Source organism: Marmota flaviventris, chromosome 10 (assembly GCF_047511675.1).
Source record: "Marmota flaviventris isolate mMarFla1 chromosome 10, mMarFla1.hap1, whole genome shotgun sequence".
NCBI classification, from domain to species: Eukaryota; Metazoa; Chordata; class Mammalia; order Rodentia; family Sciuridae; genus Marmota; species Marmota flaviventris.
This window is the reverse complement of record NC_092507.1, coordinates 7921244-7940219: the sequence shown is the minus strand read 5'-3', so window position 1 is coordinate 7940219 and position 18976 is coordinate 7921244. Positions and strand designations below refer to the sequence as shown.

General features: G+C 60.9%; 2 protein-coding genes across 5 annotated transcripts in view; one reads left to right on the top strand and one right to left on the bottom strand.

Moving 5' to 3' along the window:
• Mthfr (methylenetetrahydrofolate reductase) overlaps positions 1-5192 on the top strand; it is an 18282-nt gene extending 13090 nt beyond the window's left edge. For all 4 annotated transcript variants that reach the window (XM_027947605.2, XM_027947603.2, XM_027947602.2 and 1 more), the window contains one exon: positions 234-5192. In XM_027947605.2, coding sequence (XP_027803406.2) covers positions 234-452 — 219 coding nt within the window. In that variant the 3' untranslated portion in view covers positions 453-5192. The remainder of the gene's footprint in view (positions 1-233) is intronic.
• C10H1orf167 (chromosome 10 C1orf167 homolog) lies at positions 1506-18976 on the bottom strand. Its single transcript, XM_034636722.2, is given in 20 exon segments — positions 1506-1795; positions 2308-2418; positions 2701-2872; positions 2875-2932; positions 3012-3165; positions 3470-3575; positions 5495-5774; positions 7566-7683; positions 9187-9395; positions 10048-10194; positions 10283-10468; positions 12166-12337; positions 12783-12958; positions 14572-14746; positions 15157-15272; positions 16022-16137; positions 16248-16455; positions 16740-16783; positions 16884-18043; positions 18763-18976. Coding segments are annotated over 20 exon segments (3786 nt in total). The 5' UTR covers positions 18833-18976; the 3' UTR covers positions 1506-1787.

Here is an 18976-nt window from a genome sequence, read left to right as displayed (position 1 = left end):
GGTGGTATTCCCTATCCCAAGTGTGGGGCTGAAGGCCACACCCCCAGGGCCAGCCAACTTGGCCTTCAAGGCCTCATGCTCACACATGTTTACTTCTGAGCCAGGCGGGAAGGATGCCCTTGGAGTGCTGCGCAGGGGTCCCTGACCCAAGGGCAGCCCTGTTGACCTTGCCTGTGTGTGCGTGTATGTGTGTGTGTGTGTGCGCGCGCACGCACCCACATATGCATGTGTAGGATGAGGCCTTCGCCCTGTGGATCGAGAGGTGGGGCAAGCTATATGACGAGGAGTCCCCGTCCCGCATGATCATCCAGTACATCCACGACAACTACTTCCTGGTCAACCTGGTGGACAATGAGTTCCCGCTGGACAACTGCCTGTGGCAGGTGGTAGAAGACACATTCGAGCTGCTCAACAGGCCTGCGCAGAGTGAGAGGGAGTCAGAAGCTCTATGACCTTGCGTCCTGACAGCCATGGCTTGGCTTGGCCACTGGTATCCAGCCATCCCCCCGCATCCTGGTTCTCCTTTATCCAAAGCCTGGGCCTCTTCACCCCCCTGATGATGGCGACTAGGCTGATGTGAGGCTTCCAGGCTCTGGATGGATCTGAGGCAGTGGCACAGGGGAGCCTGGTGCTCCCTGGTCTAGCCAGGGTCAGGGTCAGGGTCAGTCTCTGGTGAGAGCACTGCCATCCTGCAGGGGAGCACGGTGGTGCACACCACCTCCCTGAGGAAGCGGGAGACTGGTGGTTGCATCTGAGCCCTCACACCAGGGGAGCCTGTGGATCCAGCTGGGACTCCAGTGAACTTGTACTTGGGCCTGTGTAAGATGGGCAGAGAGACCACGGGTGACAGGTACTGTGGCATTGAGGACACTTGGCTAAGTGAAGGGGCTGCACCCTTGCACCTCTAGATGCTGGCAGCAGCCCCACCTGTGATTATAGGGGAAGACCTCGCACATGGCAGGCCACGCCAGGCCCTGGACAGCCTTGGCCAATCCCTGACGACCAGGCACTGCTGCTCTTGACCTCCTACTGTTTGAAACCCTTGTCTGTGTTCTAAGGGCTTGAGAAACAGTGCCCTTGAAGGGTTCAAGTCTGTCCTAACCCTTGTGCTTTCTGGGCCCGTTGCCTTTTCTCCTGTCCCACTAACTGTCAGAGGCAAAGATGAGACGCCTGAGCAGGCCACGGTCTCCCTGGCTTATTTTTAGGCAAGTGCTTCTCCTGCCAGCTGCCCGCCCTCTGCTCACCCTGGCCCAGAAGCCACACTGGCACTCCTGCCCAGCAGCCAGCCCTGGGGCCACATTCCCTGGGGCAGTGACTGGCAGGCGCAGATGGGCTGCCCCCTCCATCCTGGGCTTCCAGGCTCAGCAGGGGGATCCCTGCACCCAGGTGGTGGTGTCTGCAGAGCAGCTGAGGGCAGAGGAGGGGCTTCCCCTTCCTGCTCAGCCCAGCTGACGGGAATGAGGGGGGACAGCCTTTTAGAAAGACTGAGCAAGAGAAGCATCGGAGACCGTGGAGGCCTTTATTGTACTTCAGCGCTCCCTGAGCTGTCGACATTCCGGGTGGGGGGGCACTGCCCCTCCCTGGGAAGGCCGGGCTCTCCTCTGCTTTTTATTCTGTGGGAATGCCTCGCAGCAGGTTGACCCCTGTTCTGGTCCAAGCCCGCCACACCAGGGAGTGGGCAGCTTCCAGCACGCTCTCGAGGCCCTGGTGCCTGGCCTGTCAGGGGACTCAGGCTGCTGGTGGTGCCCCTCCTTTGGCGTCTGGCCACCAAGCACTGATGCCACTTCTCAAAGGCCTGGAATCAGAGTAGAGGAAGGACTATTTGTCTCAGACTCCCCTGGGGCCTGTGCTGTGCCTGCCAGAGTGACACCTGTACTGGCTCTTTCTGTCCCCATCAATGTCCCCTGCATCTGCCTCAGGCAGCCAGCCCATCCTGCCCCAGGCCAAATGCACAGGCTCAGAATAGGCTGGACAATGACCTGGAAGCCCTCAGACAGCAGCAAGTGAGGAGGCGGGTGCCCCAGACCCAGACCCGACAGGCTGATAGGAGCAGCCAGAGTGCCACAGGCCAAGCCTCACTGTTCCCAAGTGAATGACCTCAACACAGCTGAGCTTGTGGCCACTAGTCAAATCTCAGGCTCTAGCCTCTGGGCTGTATGTTCTACACTCAACCCCACCCCTCTCCCCTGCAAATGAAGGGGCCCCCGGGCGTGGCAAGCAGGGAAGACCCTCAGCCCAGCCATGACCAGAGCTGGTACTGGTTTGGGGAGGGCTGGTTGGGTGAAGTGAGGTGGCCCTGGCTGGTACCTGGGAGAGGACCCAGCCACCTTCTTGCTGCTGTAGCCTCACAGCTACCTGCAGCTGCAGGACCCGACGCCGCCATATCCTCCAGGCCTGTCCCAGGTGCCACTGCCTGAGCTGTGGGGAGAGGTAACGGGAAGCCCCGCCCTTCTGCCTCCCGCCAACTCCCATACCCCAGTGAAAGGCATGTGCCAAGGGCTGTCATCTTAGGCCTGTTAGTAACTGCAGCTTCCTGGTCCCAAGTCCCATGCTTTCAAACTCTGAGGGTCCAGAGCCCAGCCCTGGGGGGCATTGCTTCTAGGCTTAGCTGAGGGCGGGGTGGGCAGAGAGGTGTGCCCCAGGGCCCAGGAGGAGCCTACAGTGTGAGGGGGGGCCGGGGAGGGGGGGCCAACCACTCACCAGGGCCTGAGACGGCTGCTGCCCCCTTCGAGCATCTGCCCAGCTCCTCCAAATCACCGCCAGGCGCCTGGCATTCTGGGAAGCTTGGAACCTTCGAAGCCGAGCCTTGAGGCGCCAGCACCGCAGGTACTTCCTCCTTATGACCAGGAGCATCAGCACCTCTCCATGACCATGGAGGAGCGCAGAGCCATGGGACTGGGGCTGCTCTTCCGGGATCCTACAGGAATGAGCACTGGCCAGAGTGCCCAGCCGAGCCGGGGTGCAGGCTGGCCCCTTCTCCCACCCTCCCCCACGTGCACAGCTGTTCATACCCCGGCCTGCTGGGAGGGGCCTTCCCTTGGCTTTGGAGGGCTCTGAGCCCCCCACCTCTCATTCCCGAAGGCAGCCAGCTAGAAGCCCAGCTGCCTTGTCCAGGCCACTGCAACCAGAACCGGGAGGTGGGGCAGAGGGGATGCTCTCTGTCACCTGGAAAAGGAAGTTGGGCAGAGAAGACACTGGCTCAGACTGGTAGGTGCTCCCTCTGTGCCACCTGCAAGTGGAGAGTACTGCAGAGGACCAGGGGGTGCTGAGTGAGCACGGCCCTCCTACCCCATGTCTCCAGGCTCAGGGAAAGAACAGGGGTGAGCCATGGACAAGGGGATTGTTTTCTCAAACTGGCTGAGACATTTGGGAAGAGGAAGTGAGTGGGAAAACACAACAGGGATTGGCCAAGGAGGTCATTTCCAGGTCCCTGAGGACTGGTGACCACCCAGGGGCAGGGTCTCCTTACTCTGAGCCCAGGTGGTTTCTTTCTGTGTCCTCTCTGCACCGTGGCTGTGCTCCCATGTTGGCCGGGGCAGCACAGGCCCTGTGGCCCATGTCCAGCAGCTGCGGGTCTACAGGAGCAGCCAGAGAGGAAAACCTGAATCCAGGGGGCTTTGAGCTCTTGGGGCAGCTGACCAGGTGGGAGTCCCTGCCCTCAGCATTAGGGCCAGGGCCTCTCGCTTGCATGTTTACAAATGGATCACTCACCTCACGTTCTCTCATAAGCCCCGAGGCCCCTGGAGGAGACAAGTTTCCCAAGAGCAGAGTGGCTGTCAGGACAGGCCGCTGCCTCTCCCTCTGCCCAGCCTCCCACTTGGCCACAGACATCCTAGCAGAGGATGGGCCAGTAACAGCTACCTCTTGGTGAGTCCCCATGCCAGGCCCAGCCCCGGGGGTGCCAAGGGGAGCCACTTGTCTGCAGAGGTCCAGCCTGGAGCCCCAGGTGGTACAGCAGACAGACGGGGGCTCCACAGGACTGCACCACATGAGGTGGCTCACGGCTGCGTGTGTCATGGGGCGAGGGCTGCGCCGGTGTGTGCTCCCATGGGGGAGGGGGAGGGGAGGGACTGGGATGGAGCGCCTGGTGCTGAGTCTGCCAGCATTGACTTTGTTCTTCTTTTTTTGCTATCAGGGATTGAACCCAGGGGTGCTTAATCACTGATAATCACTGAGCCACATTCCAGCCCTTTATATTCTTTATCTGAGACAGGTTCTCACTAAGTTATTTAGGGCCTCTCTTAGTTGCTGACGCTGGCCTGCTTGTGTTCCTCCTGCCTCAGCCTCCTGAAATAATGGGATCACAGGCGTGCGCCACTGCACCTAGCTTCTACTTTGTTCTCTAAGCCCAAGTTTCTCCGTCAGTGATGGGAGGTCTTACCTTGCTGACAGGAAAGCAGTGAAGGTATAAATACTCTGAATAAAAATTTGTCCTGTAACACATCCAGAAATACCCTGAGACGCCAGATCTGCTATTGCTGTAGTCTCATGTGTGCAAACTACCAAAGCCACTCGCAATACATTTAAAAATATATATTTTTTGTAGTTATAGATGAACAGAATGCCTTTATTTATTTTTAGGCGGTGCTGAGAATCGAACCCAGTGCCTCACACATGCTAGGCAAGCGCTCTAGTTGAGCCACAACCCCAGTCCCCTCAATTACATTTTAAAAAGCAAAAAACACGGGTTGGGGTTGTGGCTCAGCGGTAGAGCATTCGCCTAGCACATGCGAGGCCCTGGGTTTGATCCTCAGCACCACATAAAAATAAGTTACTGTGTCCAACTACAACTAAAAAATATTTTTAAAAAGCAAAAAACACTTTAATGTTTTTCTTAGAATCTCTAAAATTGGTCATGTTCTTCCTGGAATTTTGACTCCTGGTGATGGCCAGAGATCTTCAGAAAGACCAGTTGACCTACCAGTATATCTGGGCTGTGTCCCTCAAGGACATGTCCCCAGACTGCTATGCAGTGTCACATCTTGTGTTTTGTAGTGGCCCCTGCCCTCCTGCTAGGCCATCAGCCTCTTATCACCATTTGCTGTGTCAGAACTAACGGTTTCTGGTCTGGAGAAAACTGACAGTTCCCTTCGGGTGGTAAAAATTAGGACAGAACTTTTTTTACTGTGTTTTCCAGTTTTTCTGTAATGGGCATATTTATTTTTTCCAATAAAAAAACTTCACAAAAATTACTACTGTCCCCATGTACCTTCTTGATCCTAAGCTGCACATGATACGTAATTTAAGTGTCCGCCTCCCTGACAGACGGAGACCCCAGCAGGTTTGACTCTATAACCAGGTCTGCACTGAGCAGATCCAGAGGTGCTCAGTGAATGTCTGCAGAGGGACCCAGAGTTGCCTGCCATCCTGAGCCTGGAGGGCACCTGGGAACCAGGTAGGAGAGCTGTCCATGAGGGTGTTGGGCCTTTAGAGGAGCATCTAGCCAGCTGTCACCATGGACTGGTGATTCTAAAATCAGTGATCAGAGGGTCACTTCTATACCTCCCACCCTGCCTGCACCCCACCCGACCTGCTTCCAAGGGGCTGGAGTGTCCATCAGCACGAGGCACCCTCTGCTGGCCAGCCTGGGCCAGTGCTCAAGGTCCATCCTCTGGGCCTGGGTCCATGGTTTCAGCCGCACTCTGAGCAGCGCCATCTGCCACTGGGCCCAGTGGGTCCAAAGGAGGCGCCTAAGCCCAGCCTGCTGAAGCTGGCTGATGGCAGCTCGCTGGACGTGGCCCTGGGCCGCTAACTGAGCCCAGGCCTTTAGGACCCTAGAGGAGAAAGAGGGGGGCTATACCAGAGGCCACGGGGCCAGCATTCTAAGGCAGGTGGGGCAGGAGCCCTCCCCAGTGCCCTCTGGGAAGGGCCTCCAGGGAAGGCCCCCGGCCCGTGTCCTCCCCCACGCCTTTTGTGACGAATTGGGTTAAAATGAGTGTGGAGAGGGCCCTGGACAGGGACTAGCTTCCTGTTTATGTGGCAAAGAGGACGGTCCTGTCAGCTCTCCTCTGCTGCATCTGACCCATACTGAGCGCCTGCACTCTGGCCAGGCTGCAGGAACTGTCAGGCACTTCCCCAAGGAAGGTCCCCCTGCTAGAGTGGCAGACCTGTGCTTTTGCCCCTGGGCTTGGCCCTGTGGTGGCCAAGATGGCCTCTCCCCATCGTTCTCCTGCACCCCACTCCTGCCCAATATGCCTCGCTGCTGGGAAAAACAAGCCCCCGGCCTGAGCCGGAGCTTGCTGGGGGCTGCCCTCGGGCTGCACCACTCCCAGGCACTCGGCGGGCACTCAGCTTCCAGGCCGTGTGGACCTGTGTACCCACGGGGTCCTGCCCAGAGCCGCCTGGCCTGGGGCCTGGGCCTGTGCTCTCACTTCTATCTGCTGCTGGGCCTCACAGCACCATCCAAGATCACTTGCCATGCCACCAAGGCCTGCTGGGCCTGGGCCCTCTGCTACCTGTGCCCAGCCTTGCTCCACATGGCTTCTCCAGCAACGGTGCAGGCCTAGGCAACTTGCTGCTCCTGTGCCCAGGCGGCCACTCCGGGCCTCCTGCCAGGTGGCAAATGAGGCCCCACTGCCCTTCTTCTCTGGCTGGACTCTGAGCCCAGGCCACCCCTGCCTCTCACAGGCTCACCCCAGTGCCAGGCCTAGAGGTAACTGCAGAACAGGAGTGGAGAGGGGCCCAGCTGGCTCAGAGTCAAAAGTCACATTTACTTAAAATGACACCTGCTCGTCACCCAAAATGTCACATAGGTTCACATGACTTGGCGTACATAGCCCTGTGCCTTAAAAACGTCTTGGCTAACAAACAGCAGAGAAAGCACTGCTATCCTTCAGGGACCTCGACGCACATGGACCCCATCTTTGAATCTTGGCCCTGGGGGGCAGATGCCACCCTGGGAGGGGGCTGACCCAGCAGTGTGGGTTCGTGGCCACTGCCAGCTTTCCCTCACCTGCCCCGGCAGCTGGCAGGAAGGGGAAAGATGATCCCCCACTCCAAGGATCCAAGAGCCAGCCCAGGTTGCTCAGAGGTGAGAGCAGAGACAGCAGTCGCTGAGTGGCCAGCCCACTGGGACCCTGGAGACGACTGCAAATCAGGGCCGAACAGGGGAGGAGACATTGTCCTCGCGGCTTAATTTCAGGGTATCGAGTCCCCCAAAACGTTTCTTTTTACTATTTTTGTGAGGTCTTTTGTTCCATGCCCAGCACCGAAAAGAAAAAAATCATGGTCTCCCTCTCTGGCAATCGTGGGTTTGATCAGGGCTGCGGCTGCCCACCCAGCCCCCCTTATGGTAGACGTCCGAGGCATTCATCTTCCATCCAATGGCACCTCTGAAACCTCAGCACCGACCTGGCCCAGTGAACTGCTGGGTGTGTCGGGCTGTGGGGAGCGCAGGGGCTTGCCACACCCCCCAAACACAAAACAAGAGGTTGGTGGTCGCAGCCTCATGTCCGGGGTGCCCTCTTCATTCTCCAGCCTGGGCCACCTGAGCTTCCCAGCCCCCGGCTCGCTCCCTGCTTCCCCTGGGGTAGGATGAGCAGCATCCCCGCCCCAGGCCCACCCACCTCTGCTTGTGCCTCCTTCGAGCCGCTGCCTGCCACCAGCCCTGGAACATGGTCCTCCGCAGGCCCCGGAGGTGGCCCTGCACCCACCTCTGGTACTTCTCATGCAGGACCTGCTGCCCTGGGACAGAGAGAGGCTGCAGTGCCATTGAGCTCATCCGGCCCCTCCCCGGCCCAGCCCTCTGCCCTCCACCCACATGGGAGCCGAGGCGGCTGCCCAGACTGACTGGGTTAGAGCGCTTCTGCAGCAGCTGACCATCCTCTGGTCACTAGGCCAACCCGACTCAGGGAGCCGTTGGGTGGTTCTGGTCTTAATTCCAGTACTGGGAATGGAACCCGGGGCGGCACCTCACTGAGCACACACTCGGCCACTGAGCTGCGCCCCCAGCCCCTGCCTTTCCAAAAAAGTTTTTGACAATGTTCAGGCATTGTTAGAATTCAGATTTTAAATCCAGATTTCTAGTTTTTCTTTAAAACCAAGGAGGTCCTGCATCAAACATTGGTCAGCATTCCGGATGGGCAGGAATCGGGCTGGAGAAGCAGCTGTCTCCAGAGACAGATCAGGCGCTTCTCTGCCCATCAGCCTATTCACATAAGTCAGCCCCAAGATCCCTCCTGCTGTCCATGTCCTGTGCAATGCCCCCTCCCACACCTGAAGTGCAGCCTGGACTAACTGACCTGCTTCCAACCAATAGCATTCAGTAGAGGTGCAGGGGTGCTGACCAGGTCGTAAATGACCAGCTTCTGGCGGGCACCCTCACTGCCTCTTGGATCACTCACCTGCAGGGTGGGGGCAGCTGCCACTCATGCAGGGACCCTGCTGAGAGGCCCACCTTCAGATGGCACTGCAGCCTCGGTGCCTGGCCAAGCCACCCTGGACCCAGCACATGGACACTGAGATACTAAGTGTCTGTGGCTCATGACTGGTCAACAGGGCGGGGCGCAGCCAGGGTACAGCACTTGCCTGGCACGCCTGAGGCCCTGTGCTCCATCCCTGCCACTAAACACTTACTAAAAACTAGTTCTGGAGTCATTTGTTACACAGCGGGGATCACAGAGGCTCTAGCAGCCCGATGATGGCTGGGCTCAGACAGGGCACAGGAAACAGCCCCTCCCTCCAAGGAGCCAGTCTGTCTTGGGACCACGCCCTTCCTTCCCTGGCCACATCCCGTCCCACCCGCTGCCCTGGCATGTGCAGACAAACCCCCTGCCTCCACTGCTGAGCCACCCACCCACCCCGTTGGGGACCCGCCACCTGGGAGCTCCCACCAGTGACTCTGGGAGGCCAGGCTGGGGTGACAGGAGGAAGATGAAGGTGATCACAGTGTAACTGGGTAGGAACTGGGCTGTGGGCCGAGCTGTGGGGGGGGGGTCCCTAGGTCCCCACGATCACCCCGTGAGCTGGGTGCTGCATCATACCCCTTTTACAGATGAGTAAGCTGAGGCTCAGAGGCCAAGTGGCTCCGTCAAGGTCCCTCCAGCCAGGGGAGGGAAGGCAGGGCCCCAGCCATGACTAGAGTTCCAACCCCCATCCTGCTCCGCCACCCGGTCTGTCCTGGGTGTGCCCTGCCGCCGGTGTGGAACCCTGGGCCTCACTGATGACCCAAGCCCACGCCCGACTCACTCTGCCAGCAGGAGTGCCAGCAGCGCAGCGCCTCCCGCGCCAGTCCCCGGCCCCGCTCCTGGGCCCGCTGCTCGGCCTCCTGCCACTGCGCCAGCCGCTGCCGCCACAGCCCCAGCGCAGTCCTGCAGCTCCGCTCCCAGGCCCAGTGGGCAGCCAACTCCCTCCGGGCACCTTGGGCTGTGGTCCAGTGGCTCCAGCTGAGGAGGACACTGGGAAGGGGCATGTCCACCCCAGGGACAGTCACTGTTACTGCCACCCTGGGCCAGGAGTCCCCTCTCTCCTCCCTTCAGCAGCAGGGAGGGCTTGAGTGACCCTCCCTGCTTCCATCAAGGGGTGGGTGGGCTGCTGGGGACTGGAGGGGGTCATGTGGCAGGTGATAGCGATAGGAAGGGCCCCACCCTCAGTACCAAGTCCCAAGCTCAGGCAGAATCAAACACAGCTGTGGCCCGAGCGCCCTCCTGTGCCGGGGATGGACACGCGCACTGGAGTGGGCACTGCCACCGCCCCATCTTATGGAGCGTTTCAGCCACTCGCCCAGGTCATGCAGCCCGTGAGGTGCAAGTCTGGGCTATGCCCCGGGCAGACCACTCCTGGGCACTGGGCTATGAATGGATGCATGAATGCGCCTCAGCTGTGACTCCTGAGAGACACGAGGACCCTGCAGAGTGCCCCCCCCTCGGGAGGCAGGGCAGGAGGACGGGCGTGGGAGGACCTGAATCAGGGGCCAAGCTGACGGGACATGAGAGAGGGCCCGAGGGAAGGCTGCCATGAGGCCCAGGACTGCGGGGAGAAGGGCCAGGGAACAGCCAGTCTCCCGCGTGGTGGGCAGCACAGCCCTGACGGGGGAGGGAGGGGCCCTACCGCCTCTGCAGGCTGCGCTGGCACCACCTCGCTGCGCCCCGGGACTGCTGGGCCCGTGCCCACCAGAGCAGAAGGCTTTGCCTCTGCCGTCGCCGCCCAGCTGCCCACAGGAAGCTCACCCGGAGAGGCTCCAGGAGGACGGGGGTCCTGGGAGCCTGGGGAGGGACCCAGGCGCTGAGTCCTGGGTGCCCCTCCCCCCACTCCTCCCCTTGCCCATCCCCCACCCTGCCCTCACCTGCTCCAGGGAACCTGGGGGTCACTGCAGCCCAGCCAGGCCTCTGCTCTCGGGCCACTGCCCCATGGCCCCAGGGCCAAAGAGGTCTCGCTGCCTCCTGACAGGGTGCCTTGAGCCCATGCCCTCAAGCGCCACCAGCTCAGGATGTGCCGCAGGGTCCTCGCCCGCAGGCCCTGAGAGAAGGAGCTGCAGAAGAGGTGGCAAGTCAGTGGGCCCGGCCTCCTCTCTGGCCAGAGCAGGGTGACATCCTGGCTGCAGAGAGGCCGGCAGGAAGGGGACTCACCATGGGCAGACACGGGGCTAGAGCCCTGCCCCAGCCTCTAACCTGGCCGCACGCTAGGGTCATTAGGGGCTTCAAGAAACAGCAGTGCCCAGTGGGGTGCCCCCCCGACATCCACCTAATGGCCAGGGTTTCCAGACCTTTCCACATCTCCCCTGGCACTCTGCTTGCATCACCGACTCCCAGGGGAGGGTGGGGATCGTGGCACTGGTCAGGGGTGAGCTAGGCCCCAGGCCCAGTGACCCGCTCCAGAGCCCGCACACGGACACAGGATGCCTGCCCGCGCCTGGCCACAGAGAGAGGAAAACCAAGGCCGGGGGTCATTTCCCAGCTGCAAGAACAGCAGGCCTGGGACGCACTGCAGGCTGCAGGGCAGCACCGGAGAAGGCCAGACAGTGGCCCGATGGATGGCTGTGGGGAGGGAGGTGACATTCTGAGAGTCATGAGGACTGAGTCCCAGGGAGGCACTGAGACAGACTCAGGGAGGCAGGTGCAGCCCAGGAGGAGAGCATGCCCTGCCCGGCTCCGTCCCCAGCACCACACACACCAAAAGTGGATTTTTGAATTGGGGCACTATAATTATACATTTGGGCTTATTTTGACAAAATCATTTGATTTCAATCTCCATCTCCCCTTTCCCCCCCTCCTCCCCCTGCCCCCTTCTCCACTCGGCTAGACTCCCTTTCTGTCTTCGGTATACACATAAAGATGGAATTCCCTGTGGTACCTTTTTATATGAATATAACATGATTTTGTCAAATTCATTCCATTTATCTCCTCCCTCCTTCCCTCCCCCACTCCAGTTCCTCTCCTCTGATCTTTTCTGGAGCTTTATGAAACCTGATCCCTCCCCCACCTCTTCCCTTTGTTTTGCTCTAGTTTTTGCAGGAGAGAAAACATTCCACCTTGATTTTGAGTCTGACTTGTTTCACTAGCATGATTTTCCCCATTTCCATTTCATCCCTAGCACCAAAAAAATAATAATAATAATAATAATTAATTAATTAAAAAAAAGACTGAGGGTCCAAATGGGCCAAGTGTATGGGGGGATGATTGATACCAGGTGTGGCTTTCAAGAACAGATTTTTTTTTTTTGAGATGGGGTCTCTAAAGTTGCCCAGTTCATGATTCTCTTGCCTCAACTTCCTGAATAGTTGGGATCATGGGCAGGTGCCACTGTGCCCAGTTAAACTGGGCATATAGCCCAGGGCCTTGCACAGGCTAGGAGAGAGCTCTCCAGCTGAGCTGCACCCCCAGGCCCGGGAGGGAATTCTTGATCCTGCAGTTCCGGGTTTATCTTCTCTGACATCCCTGCGGGCAGCACGGTCCCTCCTGATCACCTTCCCCTCACTCTCAAATGTCAGTCTGGGACCTGAACCCTGGCACCTGCTGTCCTGGGAAGGCATCTCCACCACCCTGGCAGCTCCCTGCTCAGGGTCACCTGGCCACCTCCCAGGGCCTAGGACCCCCTGTGCCCACCCCTTGATGGGGCCACAGGGAAGAGCCATGTGGCCTGTGGGACACTGCGCTCCTGTGCCCACCCTGTGCTCCTATGCCCACCCTGTGCCCAGGCCAACCTTAGGCCACCCTCCTGGGCACCTACGTAGCCTGCTGGTGCTGACAGAGCCGTGTCCTCCACAGCCGCAGTGCCTGGGTCAGGGTCAGTCTCCGGCAGGCCTCCTGGAGGGAGCCCTGGCCTGGCCCCTGGGGTGGCCCCTGGGCCTGGGCCACTATCTGAAGGCCTCGGGCTGTGGTGGCTCCAGGGCTTGAGCTACCTGAGAGGCAGGGAGCTGGGTGAGCCCCTCCCCGTGGGCCTCCCCCTCTGCCTCAGGGCCCAGGGCCTCTCCCTAGGGGCATGGCCCTCCCACTGCCTCCCTGTCCTCCCTTCCAGGGCACCTCCAAGGCCAGGAGCTTCCTGACACCAGGCACCAGTCCCTTCAGGCAGGACGTGGGACAGCCTGGCACTAAGTGAGTTGTGGGAGGAAGTGGGAGAAAGTCCCTCTCACACCAGGTCAGCTCATGTAGGGGACCAGGAATGTGGCCCACGCTGGGGACACCCCCACCCAGAGCACCCCCAGGCCAGCAGGTTGCGCCCCCAGAAGCCCCCACTTCTATCACCTCCCGTCGTAAGAGTTCACACATCCCACTGGGGCCCACAGAGAGGGAGATGGAGTGACAGAGTGGTCAGGGGACCCTTGCTCTTGTCCGTTACTCGCTCACCTGCCTTCTTCAGGCAGAGGGACAGCCGGGTCACCTTGGTGCCCTCTGAGGCTCGGAGTTGCTTCATCTGCACCCACCGTCCCAGGCACACTCTCAGGGTCTCCAGCCTGGGGTCAGCAGGGTGGTTCTGGACCTGGGCTCCTCTTGGTGCCAGCTGTTGCCAGGCCCCCGAGCACCTACACGAGCCAGGACAGTGGTCAGCCCCTGCCCCACGGAGACACGCCCTTCCGAGCTTCCGCTTTCTCATCTATGAAACAGGACTTGAGTTATCCCAAAAAAGGGGGGCAGTAGAACACCGTGTCCCTGAATGCCCCTTCCTGTTCCCCAAACACCCAGCTACACTGAGGGAACTGCCAGGGCAGGCCTGGGCTTAGAAGTCCAGACCCAGGGACCAGGCCATCTTGAAGGACGCTGGCTCCTCTGAGGCACCTGGGAGCCAGGCGAGTTGGGTCATCTGCGGAAGCTGCTTCCTTGCTCGTGCACAGGGACAGCTCCCTGGGTGCTGGTCAGGCCAGCCAACAGCACGCTCAGGGTGGCCACGTCACTGCCTCTGTGGCCTGAGGTACAAACACCTCCTGGGACAGACGTGGAACTGAAAGGTGTCATTCACTCAGCCACCGCTGGACAGGAGGTGGCCCAGGGAGAGGAGGCGCTGCTCAGGCAAGCAAGGTGGGGCTGGAGGTGCTGTCCCTCGGCCTGTCACCACAGACGGACGGGGCAGCCACACACCTGCTGTGAGCTCTCCCAGGAACTCGTGGCTCCCGCTATCTCCAGCCCTTTCTTTGGCTCTCTGGCCACCTGCCCATTGTCCCTGACAACTGCTGTGAGGACCGGAGCCTGCCCTGCTCAGCCACAGCACTGTCACCTCTGGGAGCCCAAGTGGCTGCTTCCGCCCGCACCAGTCTCTCCCTCCAGTGGCCACTACCTTGCCCTTAGGGTAAAATGTCAATTTCTTCCCTTGGCCTGGAAGGCCCCGTGACCTGCCCCACAGGCCTTTCCAACCTCTTCTCCACACTCCCGGGTCCCACCCACCAAGGCCCTGCGAGACGCTGTTCTTGAGCTCCTGAGCCTCCTGAGCCCTCCGAGCCTCCGCGCCTGGGAGGCTCTGCGCACTCGCTTCCCTTTGCCTGGCCAAGGCCCCGCTCTCTCCTTTCCACCTTCACAGCCCTGCTGGACCCCGGTTTAGGTCACTTCCTGTGTTAAAAGTTCTCAGGGAAGTCCCCACGGGGGAATCACAGATTCAAACGACTGCCACAGCACAGCCGTTCCCCAGATCAGAGGCACACAACGTGTGTCGACTTCAAACTGAGCATAGGGAGCCCGGCACCCACCAGGGTTTGTTAGTGATCGGGTCATTGCTCCTGTTTTTACGTGGGGGATGGTATTGCGAGATGCCCCGCAGGCTGGGGGCGGTGGTGGCACCTACAGTCCCAGCTATTCAGGAGGCTGAGGCAGGAGGATTGCTTGAGCCCAGGAGTTCAAGACCAGCCTGGGCAGCAGAGCAGATGCTCCCCACCAAAAAGAAACGTACAGCTCTGTGATCCTCCTCCTCAACCTGGTGGTGTTCACATACACCTGCGACAGCTCAGTCCCCATCTGCCCCCAGCAGCCGGGGTCCTGCTGGGGTGTGGGTGCAGTGGGGCCAGGAGCGCCCTGGCTGGGCTGGCCCATCTCAGGCCTGCTGGTCAGTGGCGGCTGTTTTCATTTTGGAAGCGCTTCCTGTCTCTCAGTGTCAGGAGTTGACTTAGAGGCAAGTGTCCCCACTCCCACCCTCCTCCACGTCCCCTACCTGGGCAGCCAAGCTCTCTGCGGCTGAGAGGTCACTGAGGCACCTGCAGCACTTGGGTGCCAGGCCCGTGGGGGGCTGGCCATCCTCCGAGTCCTCTGTGGGGCCCCAGGTGCCTCCTCCAGGACCGCCCGCTCCTGCCTGGTCCTGTCCTTCAGGTGGTACTGCAGGAGGGAGACTGGGAAGAGGAAGTGAGCGAGGGAGGATCTGGCCAGGAGGGGCCGCTGACATCCAGACTGCCGCTGTCCGGGCCTTCCCAGCTCTGGGGCCATGAGTAAGTGAGGAACAGCCCTTCGTTCAGGCCTCCAGCCTTGGCCTCCATCAGCATCAGAAACACAAAAAGACAGTTTGTGCCTCACCTGCTGTGTGCCCTCAGACTCATTACTTCACTCTCTGGGCCTCAGTTCTCCAAGAATAAAATGGGCTCAATGAATTCCCCAAGGGAGCTCACAGTGAGGACCAAATGAGACCATCAGAGAAGTTGCCAAAACAAATACTCAGTCAACTCATTTACCCAGGACCTACGGCCTGCAGGCCTGCCCGGGGCACTCTGTCCCCAACACCCCCTTTCCAGGGCCCCCACCTCACCTGCCAGCTGCTGCAAGGCCTGCAGGACCTGGACTCGCCCGTCTCCGTCATCTGCTCTCTGCCCAGGCTGCAGTGGACGAGGCCGGGCTCCCTCCTCCTGCCTCTGCCTCCCTGGACTGAGAAACAGACTGCCCAGTGGAGGGAGGGCACGGGTCCCCACTGTCCCCTCCAGCTGGCGGCAGGGGCTGGGAGCTGGGGGAGCCGAGCACCCGGCCCCAGACAACGCATTTATTCCTGATTACAGAAGCTGTCTGGGAGCGGCGGGTTCTGCTTTTGCTTTCTTCTTCTTTTTAAATATTTTTTAGTTGTTGATGGACCTTTAGTTTATTTATTTATATGCGGTGCCGAGAATTGAACCCAGGGCCTCGCTCATGCTAGGCAAACGCCCCCCCCCCCTTCCGCCGAGCCCAGCCCAGCCCTTGCTTTATTCTTTCTTTATGGAGAACTTCCCCCTGTGCTGGGCTGGGAGCCAGGGCCTGCCCCGGGCCAGGCAGGCGCTCCACCGGGGCGCTACAGACCCAGCCCTGGGTTCTTTTTAGATCAAGCATGCTTGCTGTCACCACGGGAAATGGCACCAGTAAAGGGACGGAAAGGAGGAAACAGGGAGAAAGAGGGGAAATGTTTTTAAAGTCCTCATGAACAGCACCCGGGGGTCACCCGATCTCGCACCCCGCAGTCCTGCTTCCCAGGCTGCAGGGCCAGAGTGATGCTCCAAGACAGCTTGTGCCCAGGTCTCTGTCCACACCTGCTCCTCCGTCCTCCTCTTGTCGGGAGGAGGAACAGGGGACAGCAAGGCAGGGGCAGGGTGGGGGTGCCAGCCGCCTGGGCCACACGGACCAACCTGGGGGTTCCAGCCGACCTGCACCTCTGGGCAGGGTCCACCACTGCCACTCTTCCCAAGGAAGGGCCGTGACAAGGGGGTCTGGACACAGACTGGACATGGGGGTGCCCTTGCTCCTGCCGCAGAGCCAGGCATCTCCACTGGATCAAGAGAGAAGGGACGGGGGGTGTCGGTCATGGCCTTGAACGAACCTCCCCAGGAGACACCAGGACCTCATCACCTCCCCCGGCCCAACTTGGAGACCCCTGACCTCTCGGAAGCTCCGGGCTAGCAGGGCCTTGGTGTGTCGCCCCCAGGCCGCCTCCAGCTGTGCCTCCCGGAGCCACAGGGCCCATCGCAAGGCCTGAAGGCCCTTTCGCAGCAGGCGCCTGCGGCTCAGAGCCACTGCCACGGTCACTGCCCACCGCCTCCAGGCCAAGCGCCTCCAGGCTCTGAAACATCTGGACAGCCGCTGCCAGCTGAGGACAGACCAGGCTGATTGGGGAAGGACCTGGCCCTCCCACCCCCAGGGGCAGCGGCATCTGGGCCCTTCCTGTGTGGCCTTTCCAGCAGTCACAAAGGGGTGGCCCTGGCCACGCAGGACAACCTCCCTCTCGCTGACAGCTGGACAAGAAGTCCCAGCAGGAGAGCTCCGGGGACCAGGGACCAATGACACCCTTTGGCTTCCTGGAAGACATTTCCTCTCCTGTGCCTCTGCCATCACCCAGCCTGCCTCTCCCACCCACCACAGCCATGGCCTCACCGGGCTGCCTGGGGCTCCAGGGTCACACCGTTAAGGGCCTCGCGCTGGGGGAAGCAAGAGGACACAACACCGGGCTCAGGCCGGGGAGCAGGAGGCCCTGCCTGCTGGGAGCCCCACCCTGGCCCAGCCTCCTCCAGCCTCCACCTGCTGGCCGCTCCTCCTCGAAGAGGTGCCATCTGAGGGACAGGAAGCCGTCCTCTCTGCCTCCCTGTCAGCCTGCTCCCGCAGGGGCTGCTCTCCTTCCTGCCCAAGGAGGGCGTCCCCAGCGGCGCTGGAGGAGGCTGAAGAAGTGAGCCTGGCCTCCGAGCTGCCTGTCCCTCCAGTGAGACTGGGGATCCCCATGGCCTCCCAGCCACGTGGAGGCTCTGGGGGGCACTTGTCTCCTCGTCCTGGGGGCTGCTCGGGAAGGACCTCCTGCTCAGAGTCAAAGAAGTTCCCCGTGAATGTCCCCAGAGCCGTGGTGAACGACTCCGGCTCGCTGAGCGCTCCAGGGTCTGTGGGCGCCTGGACCCCCCAAGTCTCTAGGAGGCCGCGGGGGCGTCTCTTCTCATCCCGGGAAGCGTGAACAGGCTGGCTGGGCTGGGGGCGGGCAGGGAACGTCTGGCCACGGCGGGTGCGGGGGCCCCACGGTGCATGGCCAGGGGGCTTCCGGGACACCCTGCACCTGAGGCCAGCGGCCTCTTGCTCCAAGCGCTTCACGGAGGCCAGCAGCAGGCAGGCGGCGATGGGGGGTGGGGCCCGAGCCTGGCTCCGGGCAGGGACAGCTAAGTCCTCCAGGGTGAGGGGCTCCCCCACCAGCCTGCCAGTCCGGCTCTCCAGGTCACGCCAGGCTCTGGGACCTGGCCGTGGGCATCCATCCAGTGGACTGAAGCCTGTGGCAGGCCTGAAGTTGGGGCAGGGGGCCAGTGTGGCTCCGGGGACCTGCCTCATGCAGAGGGGCAGGAGAGCCCGCGGCCTGTGGCTTTCCCGGAGGGAGCTGCTGCCCGTGCCTCCCACACGCAAGTTCTTCTGCTGAACAGGGGACTCTCGCACCTTCCCTTGGGGCCTCCCAGCCAGTGACCACAAGTTGCTTTGTTGCTGGAAGCCTGAAGTGTCCAGCCAGCAAGTCGTGTCCTTCAGGGGCAGGCCCAGGCGGGGATGAGGACTGGCCAAGTTGCTCTGCACTCGGCAGGGATCCCGGGGCAGTGCCGTCCCTGGAGAGGGTGTGGTAGGCGGCCCTCCCCTTGTGACCTGGCATATGGGCACCGACTGGCCATTTCCATGGCTCAGGCCAATTTCCAGGCCCCTCAGAAATCTTCGTTGCTCTGCAGAGAGGAGAGACAGTCATGGGAGAACTCAGGTGGTCAGTGGTCAGGTGGGCCAGGCCTCAGCTGGGACGGGGCAGGGTCCCAGCTCTGTCTCCTGGGTGGACAGTGGGATCTTAGAGCCAAGAAGTGATGTGGTCTGACATGAAACCTGACTGCATGGAGCATGGACAGGGGAGGGGAGAGAAGGACAGACACACAATAAGGAGGCTGTTGAGAGGTAACGGCGGCAGGGACGGAGGTGGGTACCGGGAAGACTCAGATACACTGGGAGGGTAGCTTAGAAGAGGGGGCAAAGGGAAGAAAATAATGGAGGGTCCCCCCCTCAATGTTGGGCTCAAGTGGAGACAATGGGTGCCACAGGCAGGGGTCACAGGCTGGGGGAAGGCAGCTGGAGGCCAACTGGGGGGGATGTGCAGTGGGGTTCGGAGCCCTTCCCCAGTCCCCAAGGCCCCTCTTCAGCGTGCAGAGTGTCCCCACTGTCTCACAGCCCCTGAGCCAGAGCAGGGAGGGCCCCTGCCCACCAACCCTGGCATCTCAGCCAGGGGCACCAGCCAGGCCCACTCCTGGTCCTGCCTGAAATGCCCCTCAGGCCCCAGGCTGGGGAGACTTTGTCAGAGGCCCAGCCAACCCTGGGAAACCCACCCTCAGGCCTGCTGGGGAAGGGGCTGAGTCTGTCCCTAGAGGGGACCCTGCCCAGGCCCACTGAAGCCTCTTGCCTGGCCTCCTGGGGGTTGCAGGCCCTGGGGGCACATTCTCCTTATAGCTGGTGACAAGTCTTGGCTCCATGGACTGTGGGGACAGCTGTGTCCTCGGTTCACACCACAATGGACGGTTTGGCCTGTTCAATCAGATGGGCTGCGTGGGGGGCTCCGTGGTGGGGCACATGCCTGGCGCGCACAAGGCCCTGGGTTCCCCAGCACCCCAACAAGC